This window comes from Mytilus edulis, chromosome 2, assembly GCF_963676685.1.
Source record: "Mytilus edulis chromosome 2, xbMytEdul2.2, whole genome shotgun sequence".
NCBI lineage: Eukaryota > Metazoa > Mollusca > Bivalvia > Mytilida > Mytilidae > Mytilus > Mytilus edulis.
This window is the reverse complement of record NC_092345.1, coordinates 45,863,647-45,886,133: the sequence shown is the minus strand read 5'-3', so window position 1 is coordinate 45,886,133 and position 22,487 is coordinate 45,863,647. Positions and strand designations below refer to the sequence as shown.

Genomic DNA, 22,487 nt, shown 5'->3' with positions numbered 1-22,487 from the left:
TGCAATGTGTGAAGAGGTAAGGAATGACTCCTGATAGAGTTGTTACAAATTACGCAACGTACAGAGATCATTGTCCTTATCCGGATGGACGTGGCTGCGTATTTATACATCCTTCAGTCCAATTAACGTCTCAATACCAGTGACATATATTAAAGCGAGTGGCGGAAATACTTAAATGACCATGAAAAAGTCGCTCAACGTGAATAGAGATAAGGGGTGACTCTTGAAGGAGTTGTTCAATATACAGACAGGTAAGGGATGACTATTTTAACAGTTGTTCAACGTGCTTAGAGGTAAGGGATAATTCTTGAAAGGATTCGTTCAACATGTGAAGAGGTATGGGATGACTGTTGAAAGAGTTGGGACAACTTTCTCAACGTACATCATTATCTTTATCCGGGGAGGACGTGGCTGTGCATTTATACATCCTGCAGTCAAAAAAATATCTGAATACAACTGTCACTTATATTAAAGCCTGTCAAGAAAATACAGAAATGACCACTGGAAGAGTTCTTTTTCACGTTTTTAATTGGTGAGAATGAAACTCCACTGGCACAATGCATCACTTTTAATTTCCTCATGGAAGTCGAGACTTCAATCTTATAAATCAGACAAAGCCTAAAAGATCTTTCCACTTTGGTATGATGACTTGAAAGAGCTGTTGCAAGTGTTATAATACGACGGGACAGCTGTGTTTATAGATCTTCTCACTCTGATAAAGGGTGATTATGGTGACAATTTTTTGACAACGGATATACAAATTAATGCCATGTTTGGTAACGGCAGCCATTTTGGAAATTGCAAAGTCGAAGACCTCATGTAGACATATCAATTAACATTTTAGAACATTTAGCGGATTAACAAATTTGACACACAATGTTGCCTTGTTTCCATGGTAACAGCAGCAGCCATTTTGGAAATTCCAAAGTCAAAGAGCACATCTACTGGAAATTCACAAGTCGAAGACCTCATCATGTAGACATCAATTAACATTTTAGAACATTTAGCGGATTAACAAATTTAACACACAATGTTGCCTTGTTTCCATGGTAACATCAGCAGCCATTTTGGAAATTCCAAAGTCAAAGAGCACATCTACTGATGTCTGTTACCATTCTTGTAAACTTTCTTCAATTTTGGAGAATTTGGAAATTTTTGAAATTTTTGATATTTCCATGATAACGGGTACCATTTCCAAAATTACAAAGACAGGTGCCACTTTTGGAAAATTCCAAAGACAGGTTCCACTTTAAGACATGCCATGTTACATCACATCCATTTAGTTGTAGAAGGTTTGATCTAATATCATTGCAGGAAATGCAGCTTCAATGTGTTTTCCCTTAAGCTGGGGTCACACATTCACGATTTTTACTGCCGTCCTTGACAGGACCATTCCCGATTAAAATTTGTCAAAAGTCCGATTAAGTCCTGTGAATCGTGGATGGAAATTCAAATTTTCATTTAAATTTGAAAAATAAATTATTTATTCAAAACGACAATCAGATATTGTTCAGGAAGCGTCCAGATTCAGCCGTTTTCAGCCGAATTTGTCCCGATTATCCCGTTCTCAATCCGATTCCAATCCGATTTGTATCTTTCGCCAGGTAATGATCAGGTACTGTCGGAACATAATCCTATCACCGTGCGCTCTATCGCATTGCAAACGGCTTTGTCTGGTCTCTGTCGTATTGTATTCTGTAATTGTCGGGACTCCGACGTTGGTATCATTGACGAATTTAGAATTAATAACGGGACTGTTTCAGAACGGTTTCGGCAAAAACGGTTCGCAATGGACAAGATCTGGATGCAATCTGGACTGAATCGGCAGAAAAACAGCAATGAAAAATTTCTCCAGATCATTCCCGTTTAGGAATTCTATCCGATACAGCAGAATCTTTTTGGTGTAGTTTCCATGGCAACATAGTAGTTCCAATGAGTGCCAAAATCATCCAACACCTGTATATAGTGGGCACCTATATTGTATCAAAATATAATGATTCTGAGTTAAAGCATATCCAAACAGTTCATCAAAACTAAAATCTAGATTTTTGACCTGTTTTCCATTGTTTCCATGGTAACGGCAGACATTCTGGAAATTCTAAACTCAAAAGTTAACTCTACATAAGCTAGGCAACATTTGTTATAAGTTTCATTACATTTAAAGCATTTTGAAGTTTTTCATAATTTTGCTGTTTCCATGGTAACGGCGGCCATTTTGAATATTCCAAAGTCAAACCCCCGCTGCAATTTTTGCCCTCCATAATCATATACCATTTAATGTCTCTAGAATAAATTTAACATTGATGTTCTGGAATGTTCTGTGAAAATTCAAAGTTTTGACCTTTTTGCATTGTTTCCAAGGTAACAACAGATATTTTGGAAATTCCAACGCCAAATTCCACATCTTCCAATGTTGCTCATCGTTACTGTGAAGTTTCATGAAGTTTGGAGCATTTTGATATTTTGGAAATTTTTGGTGTAGTTTCCATGGCAACATAGTAGTTCCAATGAGTGCCAAAATCATCCAACACCTGTATATGGCCGGCACCTACATTGTATCAAAATGTAATGTTTCTGAGTTTAAGCATTTCAAAAGAGTTCACCAAAACAAAAAACAGGATTTTTTCACATTTGTTTCGTTTCCATGGCAACGGCAGCCATCTTGATGGTGCCATACCCCACTGCACTATAGAATGTGGTGGTCTACATTATGGTATAGTTCCATCAATATTGTTCAAGCCAATTCCGAGAAATAGAATGGACAAAAAAGTGTGGAAGAATAAAAATAATAATAATAATATGAAAAAAAGAAACGAACAATAACAATATGTCACCCCAACTCCGTTGAGGGTGCCATAATAATAGTGAAAAAGAAACAGAGGAATAGCAATATGTCACCCGACATTGTCGATCGGGTGACATAACTAGAATTGCCATTGCAAGCAATAGCGGATGTCACCCTTCCCCCAATTGCCACTAAGCGGCAGCCATTTCAAAATTGTTTAACAGTGAATGCACATATATATGCATGGCAATACATCTTTCTGTAAATTTTCAGTACATTGAGAGCATTCTAAAAAAATTCACAATTCTGCTGTTTCCAACGGCAGCCATTTTGAAAATTTTGAAGTTAAAAGTCTCATCTTTACTTGCCAGTTAACAATAATATCAAGTTTCATTAAGTTCAAAGCATTTAGAGAATTTTTGACTTTTTTGCAGTTTCCATGGCAACGGTGGCCATTTTGGAAATTCCAAAGTCAAAAGTCTCATCCAGACTTGCCAGTCAACAATCATATTAAGTTTGATCAATTTAGGAGCATTTTGAAATTTTTGAAATATTTGGTCCTGTATCCATGGTAACAGAAGAGTTCCAATGATTGTCAAAATCATTCAAAAGCTGTATGTAGTGGACAACTATATTGTGTAAAAATTTGATGATTTCAAGTTCTAGCATACCAAAATTATTTACCAAACCCTGAGGTTTTTAGAACATTTTGACACTTATGCACTGTTTCCATGGTAACAGCAGACATTTTGGAAATTCCAACGCCAAATTACGCATCTACCAAAGTTGCTCATCGTTACTATGAAGTTTCAAAAAATTTGGAGCATTTTGAAATTTTTGAAATTTTTGGGGTAGTTTCCATGGCAACATAGTGGTTCCAATGATTGCCAATATCATCCAAAACCAATAAATGGCTGGCACCTACATTGTGATAGAATATGATGATTCTGAGTTTAAGCATCTCTAAATTATTCACAAAACCAAAAACTGGAATTTTTCACAATTGTTCCGTTTCCATGGAAACGGCAGCCATTTTTTATGGTCTTAGACCCTACTGCAACCGGAAATTTTGTGTTCCTCCTTATAGTGAATTATCATTAAGATTGGTTCCATTTTACTTCAAAAAACCTGTCGAACAAAAAAAGGTGGAAGAATAATAATAACTAGAATTGCCATTGCAAGCAATAGCGGATGTCACCCTTCCCCTATTGCCACTAAGCGGCAGCCATTTGAAAACAATTTAACAGTGAATGCAGATCAACATATTGCGATATATCTTTCTGTAAATTTTCAGTACATTTAGAGCAATGTCAAAAGTATCACATTTCTGCTGTTTCCATGGCAACGGCAGCCATTTTGAAAATTCCAAAGTCAAAAGTCTCATCTATACTTGCCAGTTAACAATAATATTAAGTTTCATTAAGTTTGGAGCATTTTGAAAATATTTGACATTTCTGCAGTTTCCATGGCAACGGTGGCCATTTTTGAAATTCCAACTGCAAAAGTCTCATGCAGACTTGACAGTCAACAAATATATTAAGTTTCATAAATTTTGGAGCATTTTGAAATTTTTGACATTTTTGACATTTTGGCTGGTTTCTATGGTAACACAGACCATTCCAAATTTCTAATGGCAGATACTACATTGGTACATGGGAGGGAACATACCATCAGAGTTTCAATGGATTTGACCTACCATATTAAGAAAGGAAATGCCACTTTTAGGTGTTTTTTGGACCATTTTGACCTGTTTTGCCTTGTTTCCATGGTAACACAAGACATTTTCGAAATTCCAACGCCAACTTACACATCTACCAATGTTGCTCATCGTTACTGTGAAGTTTCATTAAATTTGGAGCATTTTGATATTTTGGAAATTTTTGGTGTAGTATCCATGGCAACATAGTAGTTCCAATGAATGCCAAAAATCATCCAAAACAAGTATATAGTGGGCACCTACATTGTATCAAAATATAATGATTTTAAGTGAAAGCATCTCCAAATAATTCACCAAAACCAAAAAGTGGAATTTTTCACATTTGTTCCGTTTCCATGGTAACGGCAGCCATTTTTAATGGTTCTATGACCTACTGCAACCCGCAATTTTTTGTTCCTCATTATAGTTGACTATCACTAAGATTGGTTCCATTGTCTTCAAAAAATCTGCCGGACAAAAATCATTGGAAGAATAAGAATAATAACTAGATTTGCCATTGCAAGCAATAGCGGATGGCACCCTTCCCCCATTGCCAGGCGAGCGGCAGCAAACTAGAAGATTCCAAAGTCAAAGAGTACATCTACACATTCAAATTATCATTTTTGTAAAGTTTAATGAAGTTTGGATCATTTTGAAATTTTTGACATTTTTGCTGTTTCCATGGTTACGGCGGCCATTTTGAAAATTCCATCTTCAAAAGTCAACTCTGCTTATGCCAATGACCATTTCTGTAAAGTTTAATCCAGTTTGCACCATTTTTATTTTTTTTGAAATTTTTTGACCTTTTAGCATTGTTTCCATGGCAACAACAGCTATTTTGGAAATTCCAACTGCAAATGCCACATCTTCCAATGTTGCTCATCGTTACTGTGAAGTTTCATGAAGTTTGGAGCATTTTGATATTTTTGAAATTTTTGGTGTGGTTCCCATGGCAACACAGTAGTTCCAATGAGTGCCAAAATCATCCAACACCTGTGTATAGTGGCCACCTACATGGTATTAAAATATAATGATTCTTAGCTGAAACATATTCAAACAGTTCACCAAAACCTAAAACTGTATTTTTTCACATTTGTTCCGTTTCCATGGAAACGGTAGCCATCTTGGACCATTCCATAGCAAGATGCACAACTTCATATGGGGGTCGTCATTATAGTAGAGTTCCATCAACATTGACCCATTTGATTCCGAGAACTAGCGTGGACAAAATGTGTGGAAGAAGATTAATAAAAATAATAAGAAAAAAAAAAAGAAACGTAGAATAACAGTATGTCACCCCAACTCCGTTGAGGGTGCCATAATAACAAAGAAACGGAGGAAAAGCAATATGTCACCCGACATTGTCGATCGGGTGACATAATAATACGGAAAAAGAAACAGAGGAAAAGCAATATGTCACCCGACATTGTCGATCGGGTAACAAAGAAACATAAGAAAAGCAATATGTCACCCGACATTGTCGATCGGGTGACATAACTAGATTTGCCATTGCAAGCAATAGCGGATGGCACCCTTCCCCGATTGCCAGGTGAGCAGCAGTCATTTTTGAAAATTCCAAAGTCAAAGAGCTCATCTACAGATGTCTATTAACATTCTTGTAAAGTTTCCATAATTTTGGAGCATTTTGAAATTTTTGAAATTTTTGCTATTTCCATGGTAACAGGTACCATTTCCAAAATTCCAAAGACTAGTGCCACATTTGGACATGCCATGTTAGATATCCATAAAGTTGTAGAAGGTTTGATCTTATATTTTTGCAGGAAATGCATCTTCAATGTGTTTTCCCATAGGGCCAATGTTAAACTTTCGCCCTGTTTCCATGACAATGGCGGCCATTTTGGAATTTCCTAATATTGTCACAACATCTAGACATACCAAGGAACATTACCATTAAGTTTCATCCAGCTAGGTCTTATAATGAAAGATTTAGAATTTGCATTTTTTTTCACATTTTATCAGTTTCCATGGCACCAGCAGCCATCTTGATGATGCCATACCCTGTTTGCAAAACTTCATATGCTGGGTAACATTATGGTATAGTTCCATGACCATTCGATCATACAGTGCCAAGATATGGCCTGGACAAAAAGCGTGGAAGAAAAATAAAAATAACTAGATTTGTAATTGCTAGCAATAACGGATGGCACCCTTCCCCCATTGCCAGGTGAGCGGCAGCCATTTTGAAAATTCCAAAGTCAAATAGTGCATCTACAGATGTCTAGTAACATTTTTGCAAAGTTTCATTAAGTTTGAAGCATTTTGAAATTTTGGATAATTTTGCTGTTTCCATGGTAACGGCGGCCATTTTGAATATTCCAAACTCAAAAGTCAAGTCTACATAAGCTAGGCAACATTTGTTATAAGTTTCCTTAAATTTGAAGCCTTTTGAAGTTTTTCATATTTTTGCTGTTTCCATGGTAACGGCGGCCATTTTGAATATTCCAAAGTCAAACCCCCGCTGCAATTTTTTGCCCTCCATAAACATATACCATTTAATGTCTCTAGAATAAATTTAACATTGATGTTCTGGAATGTTCTGTGAAAATTCAAAGTTTTGACCTTTTTGCATTGTTTCCAAGGTAACAACAGATATTTTGGAAATTCCAACGCCAAATTCCACATCTTCCAATGTTGCTCATCGTTACTGTGAAGTTTCCTGAAGTTTGGAGCATTTTGAGAATTTCGAAATTTTTGGTGTAGTTTCCATGGCAACATAGTAGTTCCAATGATCACCAAAATCATCCAACACCTGTATATAGTGGGCACCTACATTGTATTAAAATATAATGATTCTGAGATAAAGCATATCCAAACAGTTCACCAAAACAAAAAACTGGATTTTTTCACATTTGTTCTGTTTCCATGGAAACGGTAGCCATCTTGAACCATTCCATGCTTCCTGCAACTCTGCACCTGGAGGTCCTTACTATAGTAGAGTTCCATCAACATTGGTCCATTGGATTTCGAGAAATCACCTGGACAAAATTTGTTGCAAGAAGAAAAATAATAATAATAAGAAAAACTAGAATTGCCATTGCAAGCAATAGCGGATGGCACCCTTCCCCTATTGCCAGGTGAGCGGTAGCCATGGTAACGGCGGCCATTTTGGAAATTCCAAACTCAAAAGTCAAGTCTACATTAGCTGAGCAACATTTGTTTCAATAAATTTGTAACATTTTGAAGTTTTTGGTATTTTTGCTGTTTCCATGGTAACGGCGGCGATTTTGAATATTCCAAAGTCAGACCCCCGCTGCAATTTGTTTCCTCCATAATCATATACCATTTAATGTCTCTAGAATAAATTTAAGATTGATGTTCTGGAATGTTCTGTGAAAATTCAAAGTTTTGACCTTTTTGCATTGTTTCCATGGTAACAACAGCGATTTTGGAAATTCCGACGCCAAATTCCACATCTTCCAATGTTGCTCATCGTTACTGTGAAGTTTCATTAAGTTTGGAGCATTTTGAGATTTTTGAAATTTTTGGTGTAGTTTCCATGACAACATAGTAGTTCCAATGATCGTCAAAATCATCCAACACCTGTATATAGTGGGCACCTACATTGTATTAAAATATGATGATTCTGAGTTAAAGCATTACCATACAGTTCACCGAAACTAAAAACTGTATTTTTTCACATTTTATCAGTTTCCTTGGCAACGGCGGCCATTTTTTACCATTCCAATGCCTTTTGCACTACTTCACATGGCGGTTCATATTATGGTATAGTTCCATCAACATGGGTCTGACCAATCCAGAGAAATAGTATGGACAAAATGTGTGGAAGAATAAAAATAATAACTAGATTTGCCATTGCAAGCAATAGCGGATGGCACCCTTTCCCCATGGCCAGGCCAGCGGCAGCAATTTAGAAAATTTTTGCTGTTTACATGGCAACGGCGGCCATTTTGAAAATTCAAAACTCAAAAGTTAAGTCTACATAAGCTAGGCAAAATTTGTTATAAGTTTCATTAAATTTAAAGCATTTTGAAGTTTTTCATAATTTTGCTGTTTCCATGGTAACGGCGGCCATTTTGAATATTCCAAAGTCATACCCCCTCTGCAATATTTTCCCTCTATAATCATATATACCATCATATACCATTTAATGTCTCTAGAATAAATTTAACATTGATGTTCTGGAATGTTCTGTGAAAATTAAAGGATTTGACCTTTTTGCATTGTTTCCATGGTAACAACTGATATTTTGGAAATTCCAACGCCATATTCCACCTCTTCCAATGTTGCTCATCGTTACTGTGAAGTTTTATTAAGTTTGGAGCATTTTGATATTTTTGAAATTTTTGGTGTAGTTTCCATGGCAACATAGTAGTTCCAATGAGTGTCAGAATCTTCCAACACCTGTATATAGTGGGCACCTACATTGTATTAAAATATAATGTTTCTGAGTTCAAGCATATCCAAACAGTTCACCAAAACAAAAACCTGGATTTTTTCACATTTGTTTCGTTTCCATGGAAACGGTAGCCATCTTGAACCATTCCATGCTTGCTGCAACTCTGCACGTGGGGGTCCTTACTATAGTAGAGTTCCATCAACATTGGTCCATTGGATTTCGAGAAATCACCTGGACAAAATGTGTTGCAAGAAGAAAAATAAGAAAAAAAAGAAACGTAGAATAACAATATGCCACCCCAACTCCGTTGAGGGTGCCATAACTAGAATTGCCATTGCAAGCAATAGCGGATGTCACCCTTCCCCCCATTGCCACTAAGCGGCAGCCATTTCAAAATTGTTGAACAATGAAACATATATGCATTGCAGTACATCTTTCTGTAAATTTTCAGTACATTGAGAGCATTTTAGAAAATTTCACATTTTTGCTGTTTCCATGGCAACGGCAGCCATTTTGAAAATTCCAAAGTCAAAAGTCTCATCTATACATGCAAGTTAACAATAATATTAAGTTTCATAAAGTTTGGAGGATTTTGAAAATATTTGACATTTCCGCAGTTTCCATGGCAATGGTGGCCATTTTGGAAATTCCAACTTCAAAAGTCTCATGCAGACTTGCCAGTCAACAATCCTATAAAGTTTCATCAATTTTGGAGCATTTTGAAATTTTTGAAATTTTTGACATTTTGATTGGTTCCTATGACAACAGACACTATTCCCAAAATTGAATGGCAGATACCACATTGGTATATGGTAGGGACCATACCATCAAAGTTTCAATCAATTTGACCTACCATTTTAAGAAAGTATATGCCACTTTTAGGTTTTTGGACCATTATGACCTGTTTTGCATTGTTTCCATGGTAACGGCAGACATTTTCGAAATTCCAACGCCAAATTCTTTATCTACCAATGTTGCTCATCATTACTGAGAAGTTTTATAAAATTTGGAGCATTTCCATATTTTGGAATTTTTTGGTGCAGTATCCATGGCAACATAGTAGTTCCAATGATTGCCAAAATCATTCCAAAGCAGTATATGCCCGGCACCTACATTGTATCAAAATATAATGATTCTAAGTTAAAGCATTTCCAAATAATTCATCAAAACCAAAAACTGGAATTTTCCATTATTTTTCGGTTTCCATGGTGATGGCAGCCATTTTTTAGTTCCAAAGTTGCACTGCAACTGGAAAGTCAGGGTTCCTTGTTATAGTGCACCATCATTCAGATTAGTTCCTTTGGCTCTGAGAAAACTGCCGGACAAAACTAGGTGGAAGAATAATAATAATAATAATAATAATAATAGTGAAAAAGAAACAGAGGAATAGCAATATGTCACCCGACATTGTCGATCGGGTGACATAAAAAGAAACGTAGAATAACAATACGTCACCCCAACTCCGTTGAGGGTGCCATAAAAATAATAAGAAAAAAAGAAACGTAGAATAACAATATGTCACCCCAACTCCGTTGAGGGTGCCATAAAAAGAAACGTAGAATAACAATATGTCACCCAAACTCCGTTTAGGGTGCCATAATTAAAGAAGGCGATACATTTCAGCGTGTGCACTCTTGTTGTTTTAGTGACAGACATCATCGACTTGCTTATTTAATTATAGCGTTTTTGAAGCAATTCAAAAAAATTTCTTATATTTATTTTTTTGTTTTTCAGAGATAATTCAGGATTTTATCTCAAATTTGAATTATGCTGAGATAATTCTAGTTTATCTGAGATAATCTAAGATTATTTAATAAAAGTGGTTCAGGCGCACAATTTAAGGACATATAGTCATAACTAAACCACTACCTCGTCAAATGTAAACGACTTATAGAGAAGTTGATAATGTTTAGATACAATAATATTAATAATACAAAGGGACCTATTCAAGTTTATAGTGCAGATCTATCTTGTTTTCAATTGGAATGGCAATAAACTTTATTATTCAATTAAAAAAAACGATTTATAATAAAATAATAATTTAATTAGAAAATATAATATATACATAATTTAAACAACAACAAAACAAATCAGCTATCTATTTTTCTTCTACTTTTTTTGGTTTCCAGAAACATGACGTCAGAGATCTCATGAAGTCACTAAAGGTTGATTTCTTTGCCTTTTTTCGTTCATCTGAAAAGAAACCCAATGCACTATACATGTGTGTTTAACCAATACAACTGTATTCAATTTTCATTTTAGGAATGAATTTCTATTCACTAAAGTTTTAAAATGGCCCCTTGTAATAAGTGCTTCTGCACAAGAGTATATTTTAATGTAGGGGAGGGTTGTGTGATCACATACATGTTTTACACCGTATTGTTCCTGTAACTAACCATGAGCCTATTAGCCGGTGGTTGTCGTGTGCTGCTGTCTGCTTTAATTGTTTTTCGTTTTACTTCGTGTTAAAATAGTCAGACCGTCAGTTTTTTTTCTTTTAAATTATCTCACATTTTGCCATCCCGTGCCCTTTAACAGCTTGCTTAAAAGTTAAAAGGTTACTTGACGTTGTAATTGTTCACACAATTATACGTTGATCCTAATATATAGTTGTCTCATTGGCAATCATAGATGATACCACATCTTCTAGTTTTCATATAAAATAATGGGTAGACGTATATATATAAATCATGTCACCTCTATTATTGACATTAGTTCATAGTTTTGTTATACCTTTGGTTTGCTTCTTTTTAGATTGGTTAATTTCCTTCTGCTTTCTTTTCTTATCAGCTTTAATTAATTTGTTTGTTCTTTTTTCCTTCTTCTTTTCCTCCTTTTCCATAATTTTCCTCTCGTTTATGTCGGGAATATCCAATTCAATGTCGTTCTGTCGAAAAATTCAATAAATGAAATTTATACTAAGAAAACATCATCAAACTGTCGGTTGTAATCTTACCTATATATGTATCATGGTTTACTTTTATAGATTGTTATTTGGATGGAGAGTTGTCTCATTGGCACTCATACCACATCTCCTATATCTATTATAATTTAGCTTACATGATTGTATATTTATTTTTCAAAATACATTTTGTTTTGAATGACCATCTGTTAAATTGAAATTCGTGTATAGATATTTATGTATATAATATATAAAAATGACATTCATTTTTCACGTGTTTTATCTAAAATGATAGCCATAGTCTTAGTTGTTTCATGGGGGTAAGAGACAAGACGTTTTAATCTCACACTGTATGAAAAATCCACACTACAGTGGCGGATCCAGAACTTTTCATAAGGGGGGCCCGCTGACTGACCTAAAGGGGGGGGGGGGGCTCCAGTCATGCTTCAGTGATTCCCTATATAATCAACCAAATTTTCCCCACGAAAGTGGGGGCCCGGGCAAAATTTTACCTTCAAAGATATATCTATCCATGTAGGATCTTCCTTTTGATGGATTTGAGCTACAGACATGAGAGAGGAAGGCTCTGCAAATATAGAACGTTGTTTATAATTATTATATTTTTCAAATTGCACGATAAAAGGTAAAAAAACTGCATCCCTCGATAACAACAGTAAAATCATGATGCACACCGATGCATACAGAAATATGTATTAAAGTACATTGTGCTTTGAAATATGAAATCATTACGTGGCCATGTATTATTTTCTAGAGAATATGGTTTTGTTAATCATACAGGCACTTTAATTGTTGACTCTAATAGCTACTGATGTCAAATGTTAAACGCATACGATAACATTTACTAATTGATGTTCGAATATTTGCAGTCTGGTTTTATCAGCTAAACAGCGTAGTCTGTGACCCTATCAGATTTGCTCTTTTCCGTTGGAATAAAGTAACTGAGTATTAATGGCTACATTAAGAATGAATAATAGTAATAATTTGACATGAAAACATATTGCGTAATGTTAATGAAGTCCGGTACCACGATTTCCCGAGAAATACATGAACCTTTATAATATTCTCAAAACAAACTGTTTCACTAATTTAAGCAGTATAACAGCACTAAATATCTTGTTTTCAGGATATACCATTTTGTTTTGGGGATATTACGTTGTTCTTGTATTTCTCGGGAAATCGTGGTATCCCATGGAGTCAGATGAAGTTGCTATTCAAAACTTACCAACAGCTTTCTGTGTGATGTCCTGGTTTATAGCTGTTGTCTCTGCTATTTTGTTCTGTTTATCTTGTTCTGTTTCCATGGTTTCATCTTGTTCCTTGTTCAAATTATCTTGTTTGTTTCCGGCTTCATCTTGTCCATTGTATGATTCTAACTGTTCAGAATCGATTCCAGTTTGAATGTCTTCGGCTTTGTCCTCCGTTTCTTCATCTAATATATAGATTAAAAAAAAAAGTTGAAAGGAACTGATATTTATTTACGGCCGGTTATTTATTTGCATTTCTTTTTGTCACATGCCAAGGAAATATATGTAGAACTGTGAGTGCCTGTTTCTTTTTTATTTTACCGTTTACAAAGCTAATTAAATTAAGTTTGCTTAATAAAAATTTAAAAAAATACTAAGACAGTACAGGAAGATAAAAAAACTGTATTTTAACCAAGTGTAAGAATTATATTTGTTTATATTCTTATTTTTAATATTTGGTAGAAGATACCTTTATATATAAGCACTAATAGTGTATAGATCGTCACTTGGCTGTCACTTTTTAATCTATAGGTAAGCTTTTTGTAAAAGCTATTTTTTCTTTGTAATAATTGACGTTTACTACGGCGCTAAATATATTTGCTGTATTTGCCGTCCGTCTTTATGACGTTATGTTTTCCTATGAATGTTATTTCAATTTGTTTACGGCAGTTTATTATTTGGATTTTATTTGGACACACAAGATGTTTTTTATAAGAGAGCATAATCGGTAAGAATATATTTAATCCGACTTTATCATTCATTTCTTTAGCAAGAATTGTAACAATGTTCCGTAAATGAAATATATTGATTTAATCATTTGTGCAAACTTTGTACTTTTATCAGGAAACATGTTTCTTTATATTTTTATGATTGAGAAGTAATTAATGCGCTGTATATTATTTTTATGGATAACGGAATTTAGTTTCACTGTTATTTATGATTTATAATTTATGTATTTGCAGAGAATCGTATCGTATACAACGAAATTAAAGAACTGATTTGATACGCATACTTGACTTTGTTTTTGATTTACTGTGTGGTCCAAACAATTCTCGATTCACTATAAAGAAAAGATGGATAGAGAGGCGCATTCGGACGGCGATGGTCATATTTATGAATATGAAACAGTTAGAAGACAACGTACAACTAATTTGTCACAGTTGACGAAACTGTATAATGAACTTGAGAAGAAAATGATTTCCCGAGATAACAAGGAAACTGTGAAAAATTTGTATGTCAAACTTTGTGACCGTTTTGAAGAATTTAAAACAGCTCATATGAACTGTTTAGATTTATGCCCCGATGTTCATGTAGTGGAGACTTTGGAGATGAACTTTGATAGCTGTCAGAAAACCTGAAGGAGTTCCGGGAAAGATTTTCAGAATGGATCAACGGATCAATGGAAAATATTGCCGATGACGAGGTTGGCAGCCGAATAAGTTCGTCGAGTTCTTCTTCATCAAAGGCCAAATTGAGGACGGCAAGGGCTAATCGATTGAAAGCCGAACACAAACTAAAGAAAACTGAAGAAAAACTCAAGTTAGAGCGTGAAAAAAGGGAGTTAGAAATAAAAGAACAATTATTAGAAAAACGTAGTGAACTTGAAGAAGCAAAATTGGAGGAACAAATGTGGCAAGAAGCGTACAACGAAGACAATGACATTATAAACACAAATCAAAATAAAGGCATCATTGCAGAAAGAGCCGTTTCTTCACGTAGAAATAACATTTTGATAAATGATGACATTGATATTCAAGAGGTTTCAGAGACGAAAGCAACGAAGACCGATTCAGACGAAAAGTGCGAGTTCACAGCCGGAAGTTCAAAGTCCAACATCAGCAGTATTGACTCAGCGTTCCAGCGACTGGCGTCTACTCTTCAAGAAGGATTTAATTTACCAAAACCTGAACTGTTGACATTTGATGGTAAACCAATTAATTATACAAAATTCATTAAGAATTTTGAAACTAATGTAGAAAATAGAGTAGGTGACGATCAAATGAGGTTAAGCTATTTAATTCAATATTGTAAAGGTGAAGCAAAGTCTTCTATTGAAGACTGCGTATTGTTAGAACCAACTGATGGTTATAAGAGAGCTAGGTCAATATTATATTCCCGTTATGGTAGATCACATATAATTGCTAGGTCATACATTGAAAAATTGGTATATGGAACACAGATAAATGCACAAGATCTAGATTCTTTGTCACAACTATCCCTTGATATGCAAAAGTGTGAAATTACATTATCACAGTTAGGTTTTATTTCTGACATCGATAATTCAGACAACTTGAGAAAAATTGTAAAGAGGTTACCAATGCACTTACGAGTAAAATGGGTAGATATTGCACACTCTATAACAGAGTCAGGTAGAGAACCACGTTTTACTGATCTTACAAAATTTATTGATCAGAAATCTCGCATAGCTGCGTCTATGTATGGGCTTGATCTTACTAAAGAAAAGGCTGATATTAAAGGTTCAAGTGGCATGAGAAATAAGCCGCATGATTATGTCAGAGAAAAAGTCTCGACATATGCCACAAATAATTTACATACAAGTGAAAATGTCAAACATGAGCAAAAGTGTATTTGTTGTAATGGTACATGTAGGTACATAGAATTTTGTAGTAAGTTCAAGTCAATGAACTTAGCAGATAGACTGAAATTTGTCAGTAGAAATAGATTGTGTTATAATTGTTTAAAGGGTAAACATTTTGCAAATAGTTGTAGGAAACCAAAATCATGTACTGTTAGTGATTGTAATGTAAAACACAATTTATTATTACACAGTTGGGTGAAACCAGAGTCTGATAATACAGCTTCTCCTTCTGTTAACTGTGCTGCCACTGATAGTTCTCTTATCAGAAATTGTCTGGGGATTATTCCTGTCCTTGTAAGGGGTGGGGACGGTAACTCTTGTCAAACGTATGCCTTATTAGACGATGGTGCGGATAAAACTTTGTGTGATGAGCGGCTATTGAAAAAACTAAATCTCGCCACCAGACCAGTCACATTTCATATGTCTACAGTAAGCTCGTCCGGTAGTACGATTCACGGCCAAGAAGTCGATTTACAGGTAAGACCCATCGATGGCGATGAAGACGTATCGTTACAAAAAGTTTGGTCAGTGAAAAAGCTTCCGATATCCACCCGCTCAGCAGCTGAAAACGTCGACCTTAGAAAACTAGCATATTTAGCTGATATTGATATTCCGAAAATTGACGCCAATGATGTAATGTTGCTGATTGGCACTGACTCACCTGAAGCTCATATACCGTTGGAAGTAAGATCCGGTACAGGTAAACAACCCTATGCAATTCGATCACGCCTCGGTTGGGCAATTCGCGGACCTATTAGAAATACTTCTTCATCAAATGTTATAAACGTACATTTTGAAGAGTCAAGAGATGTTCTGTTACAGAGACAACTGGAACGTATGTGGACAACTGACTTTAACGATAACAAGAGCGATGACAAGAATTTGATGTCTGTAGAAGACAAACAAGCTTTGGACATTATGGAATCGTCCATTACTTATGAGGATGGACATTACAAACTAGGACTGCCTTGGCGGGACAAAAACATTTCGTTAACAAATAATATAGCTATGGCACAAGCCCGTTTACAGCAGCTGAAACGTAAGTTGGAACGTGACGACACATTACATAAGATGTACACGACTACTGTAAATGAATATATAGAAAAGGGTTATGCGAAAGAAGTGTCAAACATCGACTCCGAATCAAAACGAATGTGGTACTTACCTCATCATCCTGTCACGAATGTAAACAAACCAGGAAAAGTACGGGTAGTTTTTGACTGCGCAGCTAAATATCAAGGAATATCACTCAACAGTAAACTTTTACAAGGACCTGATCTCATGAACAGTTTGGTTGGTGTTTTAATTAGGTTCAGACAGGGGCAGATAGCCTTAGCAGCCGACATCGAAGCTATGTTCCATCAAGTTCGTGTGCAAGAGGAGGACTGTGATGCCTTGCGTTTTCTATGGTGGCCTAACGGTGACTTAAACCAGAAACCCAGAAGTTATTGCATGCAAGTACATTTGTTTGGTGCTACATCGTCACCCAGTTGTGCAGGATATGCATTAAAACGGACAGCAAGAGATAATTCTCATCTTTTTGATCTGGAAGTATCTACTACAGTAGAGAAAAATTTTTATGTTGACGATTGTCTGAAGTCTGTGTCATCCGAGCAGGAAGCTATTAAACTGGCTATTGACTTACAGTCACTTATGAAAATGGGTGGCTTCCGACTAACAAAATGGCTCAGTAATAGTAGAGATGTATTAAAAGCTATACCGGAGTCTGAACTTGCTCCTGCTGTAGTAAATCTTAGCCCTGGAGATGTGCTGCCGAACGATAAGGCCCTAGGTGTAATCTGGGATGTTAATGAAGATAACATCAGGTTTAAGGTAAAATTAACAGATAAACCGTTAACTAGACGTGGTATATTGTCAATTGTAAGTTCAATATTTGATCCTCTTGGACTTGTGTCACCGGTTACACTGCGAGCAAAAGCAATTGTACAGAACTTGTGCAGATTGAAGCTTGGATGGGATGAACAAATTCCACAACATTACTGTGACGAATGGAAAAATTGGTTAACGAGTCTACCCTGTATTGAAAGTTTGTCTGTGAATCGCTGTTTTCGACCAAAAGAATTTCAACACATTAAGAACGCTCAATTGCACCTTTTCAGTGATGGATCAGAACTTGGTTATGGAGCGTGTGCCTATCTGAGACTAGTTGATGGAAATGACAAAATTACTTGCTCTTTAATCATAGGAAAGGCACGACTAGCACCAATTAAACAGATGTCAATACCAAGACTTGAATTATCAGGAGCTGTCACTGCATGCCGCTTATGCCAAATCCTGAATGATGAACTTGAAATAAAGGTTGATAACGTTACCTTCTGGACAGACTCGACTATAGTGTTGGGCTACATTAGAAATACATCACGGCGATTCAAAACCTTTGTAGCTAATAGATTAAGCATAATTCACAATACAACTAGTCTAGACCAATGGCGTCACGTAGATTCACCTTCGAATCCCGCGGACATAGCATCAAGAGGAATAGACGCTTGTGATAGTAAGAAACTAAATATATGGTTAAATGGTCCGAACTTTCTCTTGGAAGATTCAAAATACTGGCCACAAGACTTACGCAATGAGCTTCAAGAGGTAACAGAAAATGACACCGAACTTAAGAAGGAGGTGGCGATCCATGCTATGACAAACAACACCACTGATTATCTAATGAACTATTTCTCCGACTGGACAAAACTACTACGAGCAACAGCGTGGTTGATTAGGTTCAAGTTTTATTGCAAACAACGATACCTTAATCATCAAGTTCAGTGCAGAACTGGTGATCTCACTTTGTCAGAACTGAAAATTGCTAGCAATGTAATATTAGTTAATGTACAATCAACTTACTTCAAAGACGAAATAATCAAATTGAAGAAGGATACGCCCGTGAAAAAAGACAGCCGTATCGCTTCTCTTAATCCTGTACTCGATAATGAGCTTATCCGAGCAAAAGGACGCTTAAGTACCTCAAACCATGATGAATACCCCATAATCCTACCAGATAATCATCATGTTACTTCGTTAATTGTTCGTTTCTATCACGAAAATCAGGGTCACGTAGGAAGACAGCAGGTGCTTGCAGCCACACGTATGAAATACTGGATTTTAAAAGGACCTAGTCTTGTTAAGAAAGTAATCGGATGCTGTATTCCATGTAAACGTCAACACCGTCCACTTTGCGTACAACAGATGGCACCTCTTCTTGATGAACAGATAATTGCTGACAAACCCCCGTTTACATTTGTCGGAATCGACTATTTTGGACCCCTTTTGGTAAAGTTAGGTCGTTCACATGTAAAAAGATATGGTTGCCTATTTACATGTCTCACAACAAGAGCAGTTCATCTAGAAGTGGCCCACACCTTAACCATGGAGTCGTTTTTATCCGCTTTTCAACGCTTCATTAGCCGACGAGGTGTACCAACAAAGATGTACAGCGACAATGGAACTAACCTTGTAAGCGGAGACAGTGAACTACGTAAATCAATTAAAGAATGGAACCAATCAAAAATTGGAAGACACATGTTACAACAGGAGATTGAATGGCATTTTAATCCACCTTTAGCAAGTCACATGGGTGGTTCATGGGAGCGTTTAATTCGGTCCACTCGTACAATTTTGAAAGCGTTAGTAAAGGAACAGCTTTTAAATGATGAACAGCTTTTAACGTTGATGGCTGAGGTTGAAAAAATTTTGAATGACAGACCTATTACGCCAGTGAGCGATGATCCCAACGACCCATCTGTACTTACACCAAATATGTTACTATTAATGAAGTCAAATTCCTGTATTCCTAGTGGTATCTTCAAAAAGACAGATATTTATGCTAGACGATGGTGGAAACAGGTCCAATATCTCGCAAACGTGTTCTGGAGAAGATGGATTCGCGAGTATCTTCCAACATTGCAGATGCGCCCAAAATGGCAAAGACCGAACACTGATATACGAAAAGGCGATATCGTACTTGTAGCTGAGGTTAATGTGCAAAGAGGACAATGGCCGTTGGGCAGAGTTACCGAGGTTAAAATGGGTCGGGATGGGCATGTACGTAGCTGTGTTGTCAAAACTCACAAATCAGAATTAGTAAGACCAATAACAAAACTATGTTTACTAGAAGGTTCAGATTTATAGATTGTATATATATTTTTGTTTGTGTGTGTTAATATTTTTTTTATGAAATTATAGAATTTCATGGTGAGGAGTGTAAGAATTATATTTGTTTATATTCTTATTTTTAATATTTGGTAGAAGATACCTTTATATATAAGCACTAATAGTGTATAGATCGTCACTTGGCTGTCACTTTTTAATCTATAGGTAAGCTTTTTGTAAAAGCTATTTTTTCTTTGTAATAATTGACGTTTACTACGGCGCTAAATATATTTGCTGTATTTGCCGTCCGTCTTTATGACGTTATGTTTTCCTATGAATGTTATTTCAATTTGTTTACGGCAGTTTATTATTTGGATTTTATTTGGACACACAAGATGTTTTTTATAAGAGAGCATAATCGGTAAGAATATATTTAATCCGACTTTATCATTCATTTCTTTAGCAAGAATTGTAACAATGTTCCGTAAATGAAATATATTGATTTAATCATTTGTGCAAACTTTGTACTTTTATCAGGAAACATGTTTCTTTATATTTTTATGATTGAGAAGTAATTAATGCGCTGTATATTATTTTTATGGATAACGGAATTTAGTTTCACTGTTATTTATGATTTATAATTTATGTATTTGCAGAGAATCGTATCGTATACAACGAAATTAAAGAACTGATTTGATACGCATACTTGACTTTGTTTTTGATTTACTGTGTGGTCCAAACACCAAGAATTTCGTAACTGTAAGCAGATGTTTTGGAATGCTTTGACCAATGTTCCTGATTCAATGTAAAATAAAATGAAGAATGCAAATGAGTGTTCATTTTAACTGAATATTGTGTGTCTTTGTCTAGAGATCTCTTTTTCTCGAGTAATGCATTATTTCATTAATAAAAGTAATCATTTCAACAAACCTATATCTTCACAGATGAAGCCTCCATCCTCGGGATACCTGTATGCACCTCTCATTTGTTCAAGTTTTGTCCAGAACTGTAACTCAGACTCTGTCTCTGCCTCCTTTTTGAACTGCGTAAACAACTTCCTGGATGTATATTCTGCAAGAAGACAGACAAGAACTATTCATTACTTATTCATTATTCAAAATCCGACAAAATGATAATAATTGCATTTTAAATTTTTTAATACATTTGTGTTCATTAATTAAAGAATTAAATGATTTTTCGACAATGCCTATCTTATCTTTAATCAGTTAAATTAGTATCTGAACATTAGCTCCTTGGTCATTGTGATATTTTTGACTACTTGCGGACTATAGAGCTACGGATTTTTTTATATGGTCCACAAAAAATCGTAAGCTATATAAGGACATAAGAGCTACAGTTCCGTAGCTATAAATATGTATACCAAAAAAAACAACCAATAAAGGCATTTAAAAACAAACAAAAGAAGACAAGATGTTATCCTTTCATTTATTCATGCTACACACTCTCAAGTTATGAAAATTGTACATATTTCATACAGACAGCTATACACAAGATACTAGTATACAAAATTCAGTTGCGTGTTCTGTTCCCAAATCACCAATAAAAGTCAAACAAATCAAACATTGGAAATTCGTTCGCAATGTTCTTTCTGTAATTGTAGATTGCATTGAAGGGCTTTTGTGCCATTAGGTCAATTCTAAGTACTACTATTCAAATTTACAAACCTGATCTTCTATATGGATCTTCATATTGTTCTTGAATTTTCTCCGCCTTAGCCCAAAATTCCATTCCATCTTTAGAAATGGACTCCTCCTTAAGCTGAAGAATGAGCTTTTTCTTCTCTAATTCTAAACTCTCGTGGGTAAAATTGTTATAGTTGAAGTCAACCATCTAAAATGACCAGGAAAAAAGGCTAAGATTCTTCTTTAAAGACATCAATCATGCCTTGGCTTTTTGTCTTACGATTTATTATTAAAATAATTAGATACATATCTAACATTAGTTGATAATTTATTTGTGCATGCTAAACATAACATGTATAAATAATTTATACAGTTCGTCTAAGTCTACAATTTTATTTAATACTATAGAGGTATATTAATACATTAATATTCATAAATCCAATTGAGTCTTTCGCAATAAATATAATTGTAGTATAGATTTTGGATTATTTTACTGCGGCTAACGCCAGTCAAGTTTGTTCATGATGTTAAGTGTTTGCCTCTCCTGAAACCATACAGTACTTCATAAGTTTGACAATACCTGCTTAAAGTAGAGTTTAGTTTAGTTCAGCTACCTACCTCCATTTCAATTATCTGTAATATTCAGTAAAAATCTGTAAATCTGTAAAATCTTGATCACAAAATACAACGATATGTTTGTCAATCTGTAACGATCTTTTACAACGACGTCGAAGACGTTGCCAGTGGTGTTACTGTGACGTTCTGTGTATTGTTCTAAGCGTACTTCCGGAAAATTGCACAACGCAACATATAAAATAAACCACAGACGGCATATCAAATTAACCATTGACAATGAGGGTCAACAAAAAACGAAACTTTACGACAAACGAGATGATTTCAGCTTTCCAATTATGAACTTTCCATTTCTAAGTAGCAACATTTCAACAGCACTTGCATACAGGGTATATATCTCCTAATTGATACGATATTCCTGTGCTTGCATTTCCTATCGCGTGATTTTCTTGATAGAGGGTTGCTGCTCACAAGGAAGCTTTTAAACCAAGAGTCCAAAATGGTGAAGTTGAAATCTATCTGTATATCCATCTGATGAG

At 35.4% G+C, this 22,487-nt stretch overlaps 2 protein-coding genes across 2 annotated transcripts; one reads left to right on the top strand and one right to left on the bottom strand.

The window, feature by feature from the left end:
- Positions 1-10,909: 10,909 nt before the first annotated feature.
- On the bottom strand, positions 10,910-22,157 carry LOC139510573 (DNA ligase 1-like). Its single transcript, XM_071297137.1, has 7 exons — positions 21,994-22,157; positions 21,418-21,583; positions 20,663-20,803; positions 13,005-13,211; positions 12,274-12,347; positions 11,593-11,746; positions 10,910-11,052 (listed from the first exon to the last, which is right to left on the bottom strand). Exons 1-7 carry the CDS (start codon positions 21,997-21,999, stop codon positions 10,958-10,960), a joined length of 843 nt encoding a protein of 280 aa, XP_071153238.1. The 5' UTR covers positions 22,000-22,157; the 3' UTR covers positions 10,910-10,957.
- On the top strand, positions 13,615-20,435 carry LOC139512254 (uncharacterized). Its single transcript, XM_071299752.1, has 2 exons — positions 13,615-13,753; positions 13,989-20,435. Exon 2 carries the CDS (start codon positions 14,426-14,428, stop codon positions 19,769-19,771), a length of 5,346 nt encoding a protein of 1,781 aa, XP_071155853.1. The 5' UTR covers positions 13,615-13,753; positions 13,989-14,425; the 3' UTR covers positions 19,772-20,435.
- Positions 22,158-22,487: the final 330 nt, after the last annotated feature.

What these genes read in the sequence shown, in the direction of transcription:
- LOC139510573 (XM_071297137.1), bottom strand. An exon ending in AGATCCATATAGAAGATCAG is followed by an intron (nt 20,804 to 21,417) that starts GTTTGTAAATTT and finishes GTCTTCTTGCAG; the next exon opens with AATATACATCCAGGAAGTTG. An exon ending in CATCACACAGAAAGCTGTTG is followed by an intron (nt 12,348 to 13,004) that starts GTAAGTTTTGAA and finishes CTATATTTGCAG; the next exon opens with AGCCTTCCTCTCTCATGTCT.
- LOC139512254 (XM_071299752.1), top strand. Translation starts at nt 14,426, where the DNA reads ATGGAAAATATTGCCGATGACGAGGTTGGCAGCCGAATAAGTTCGTCG.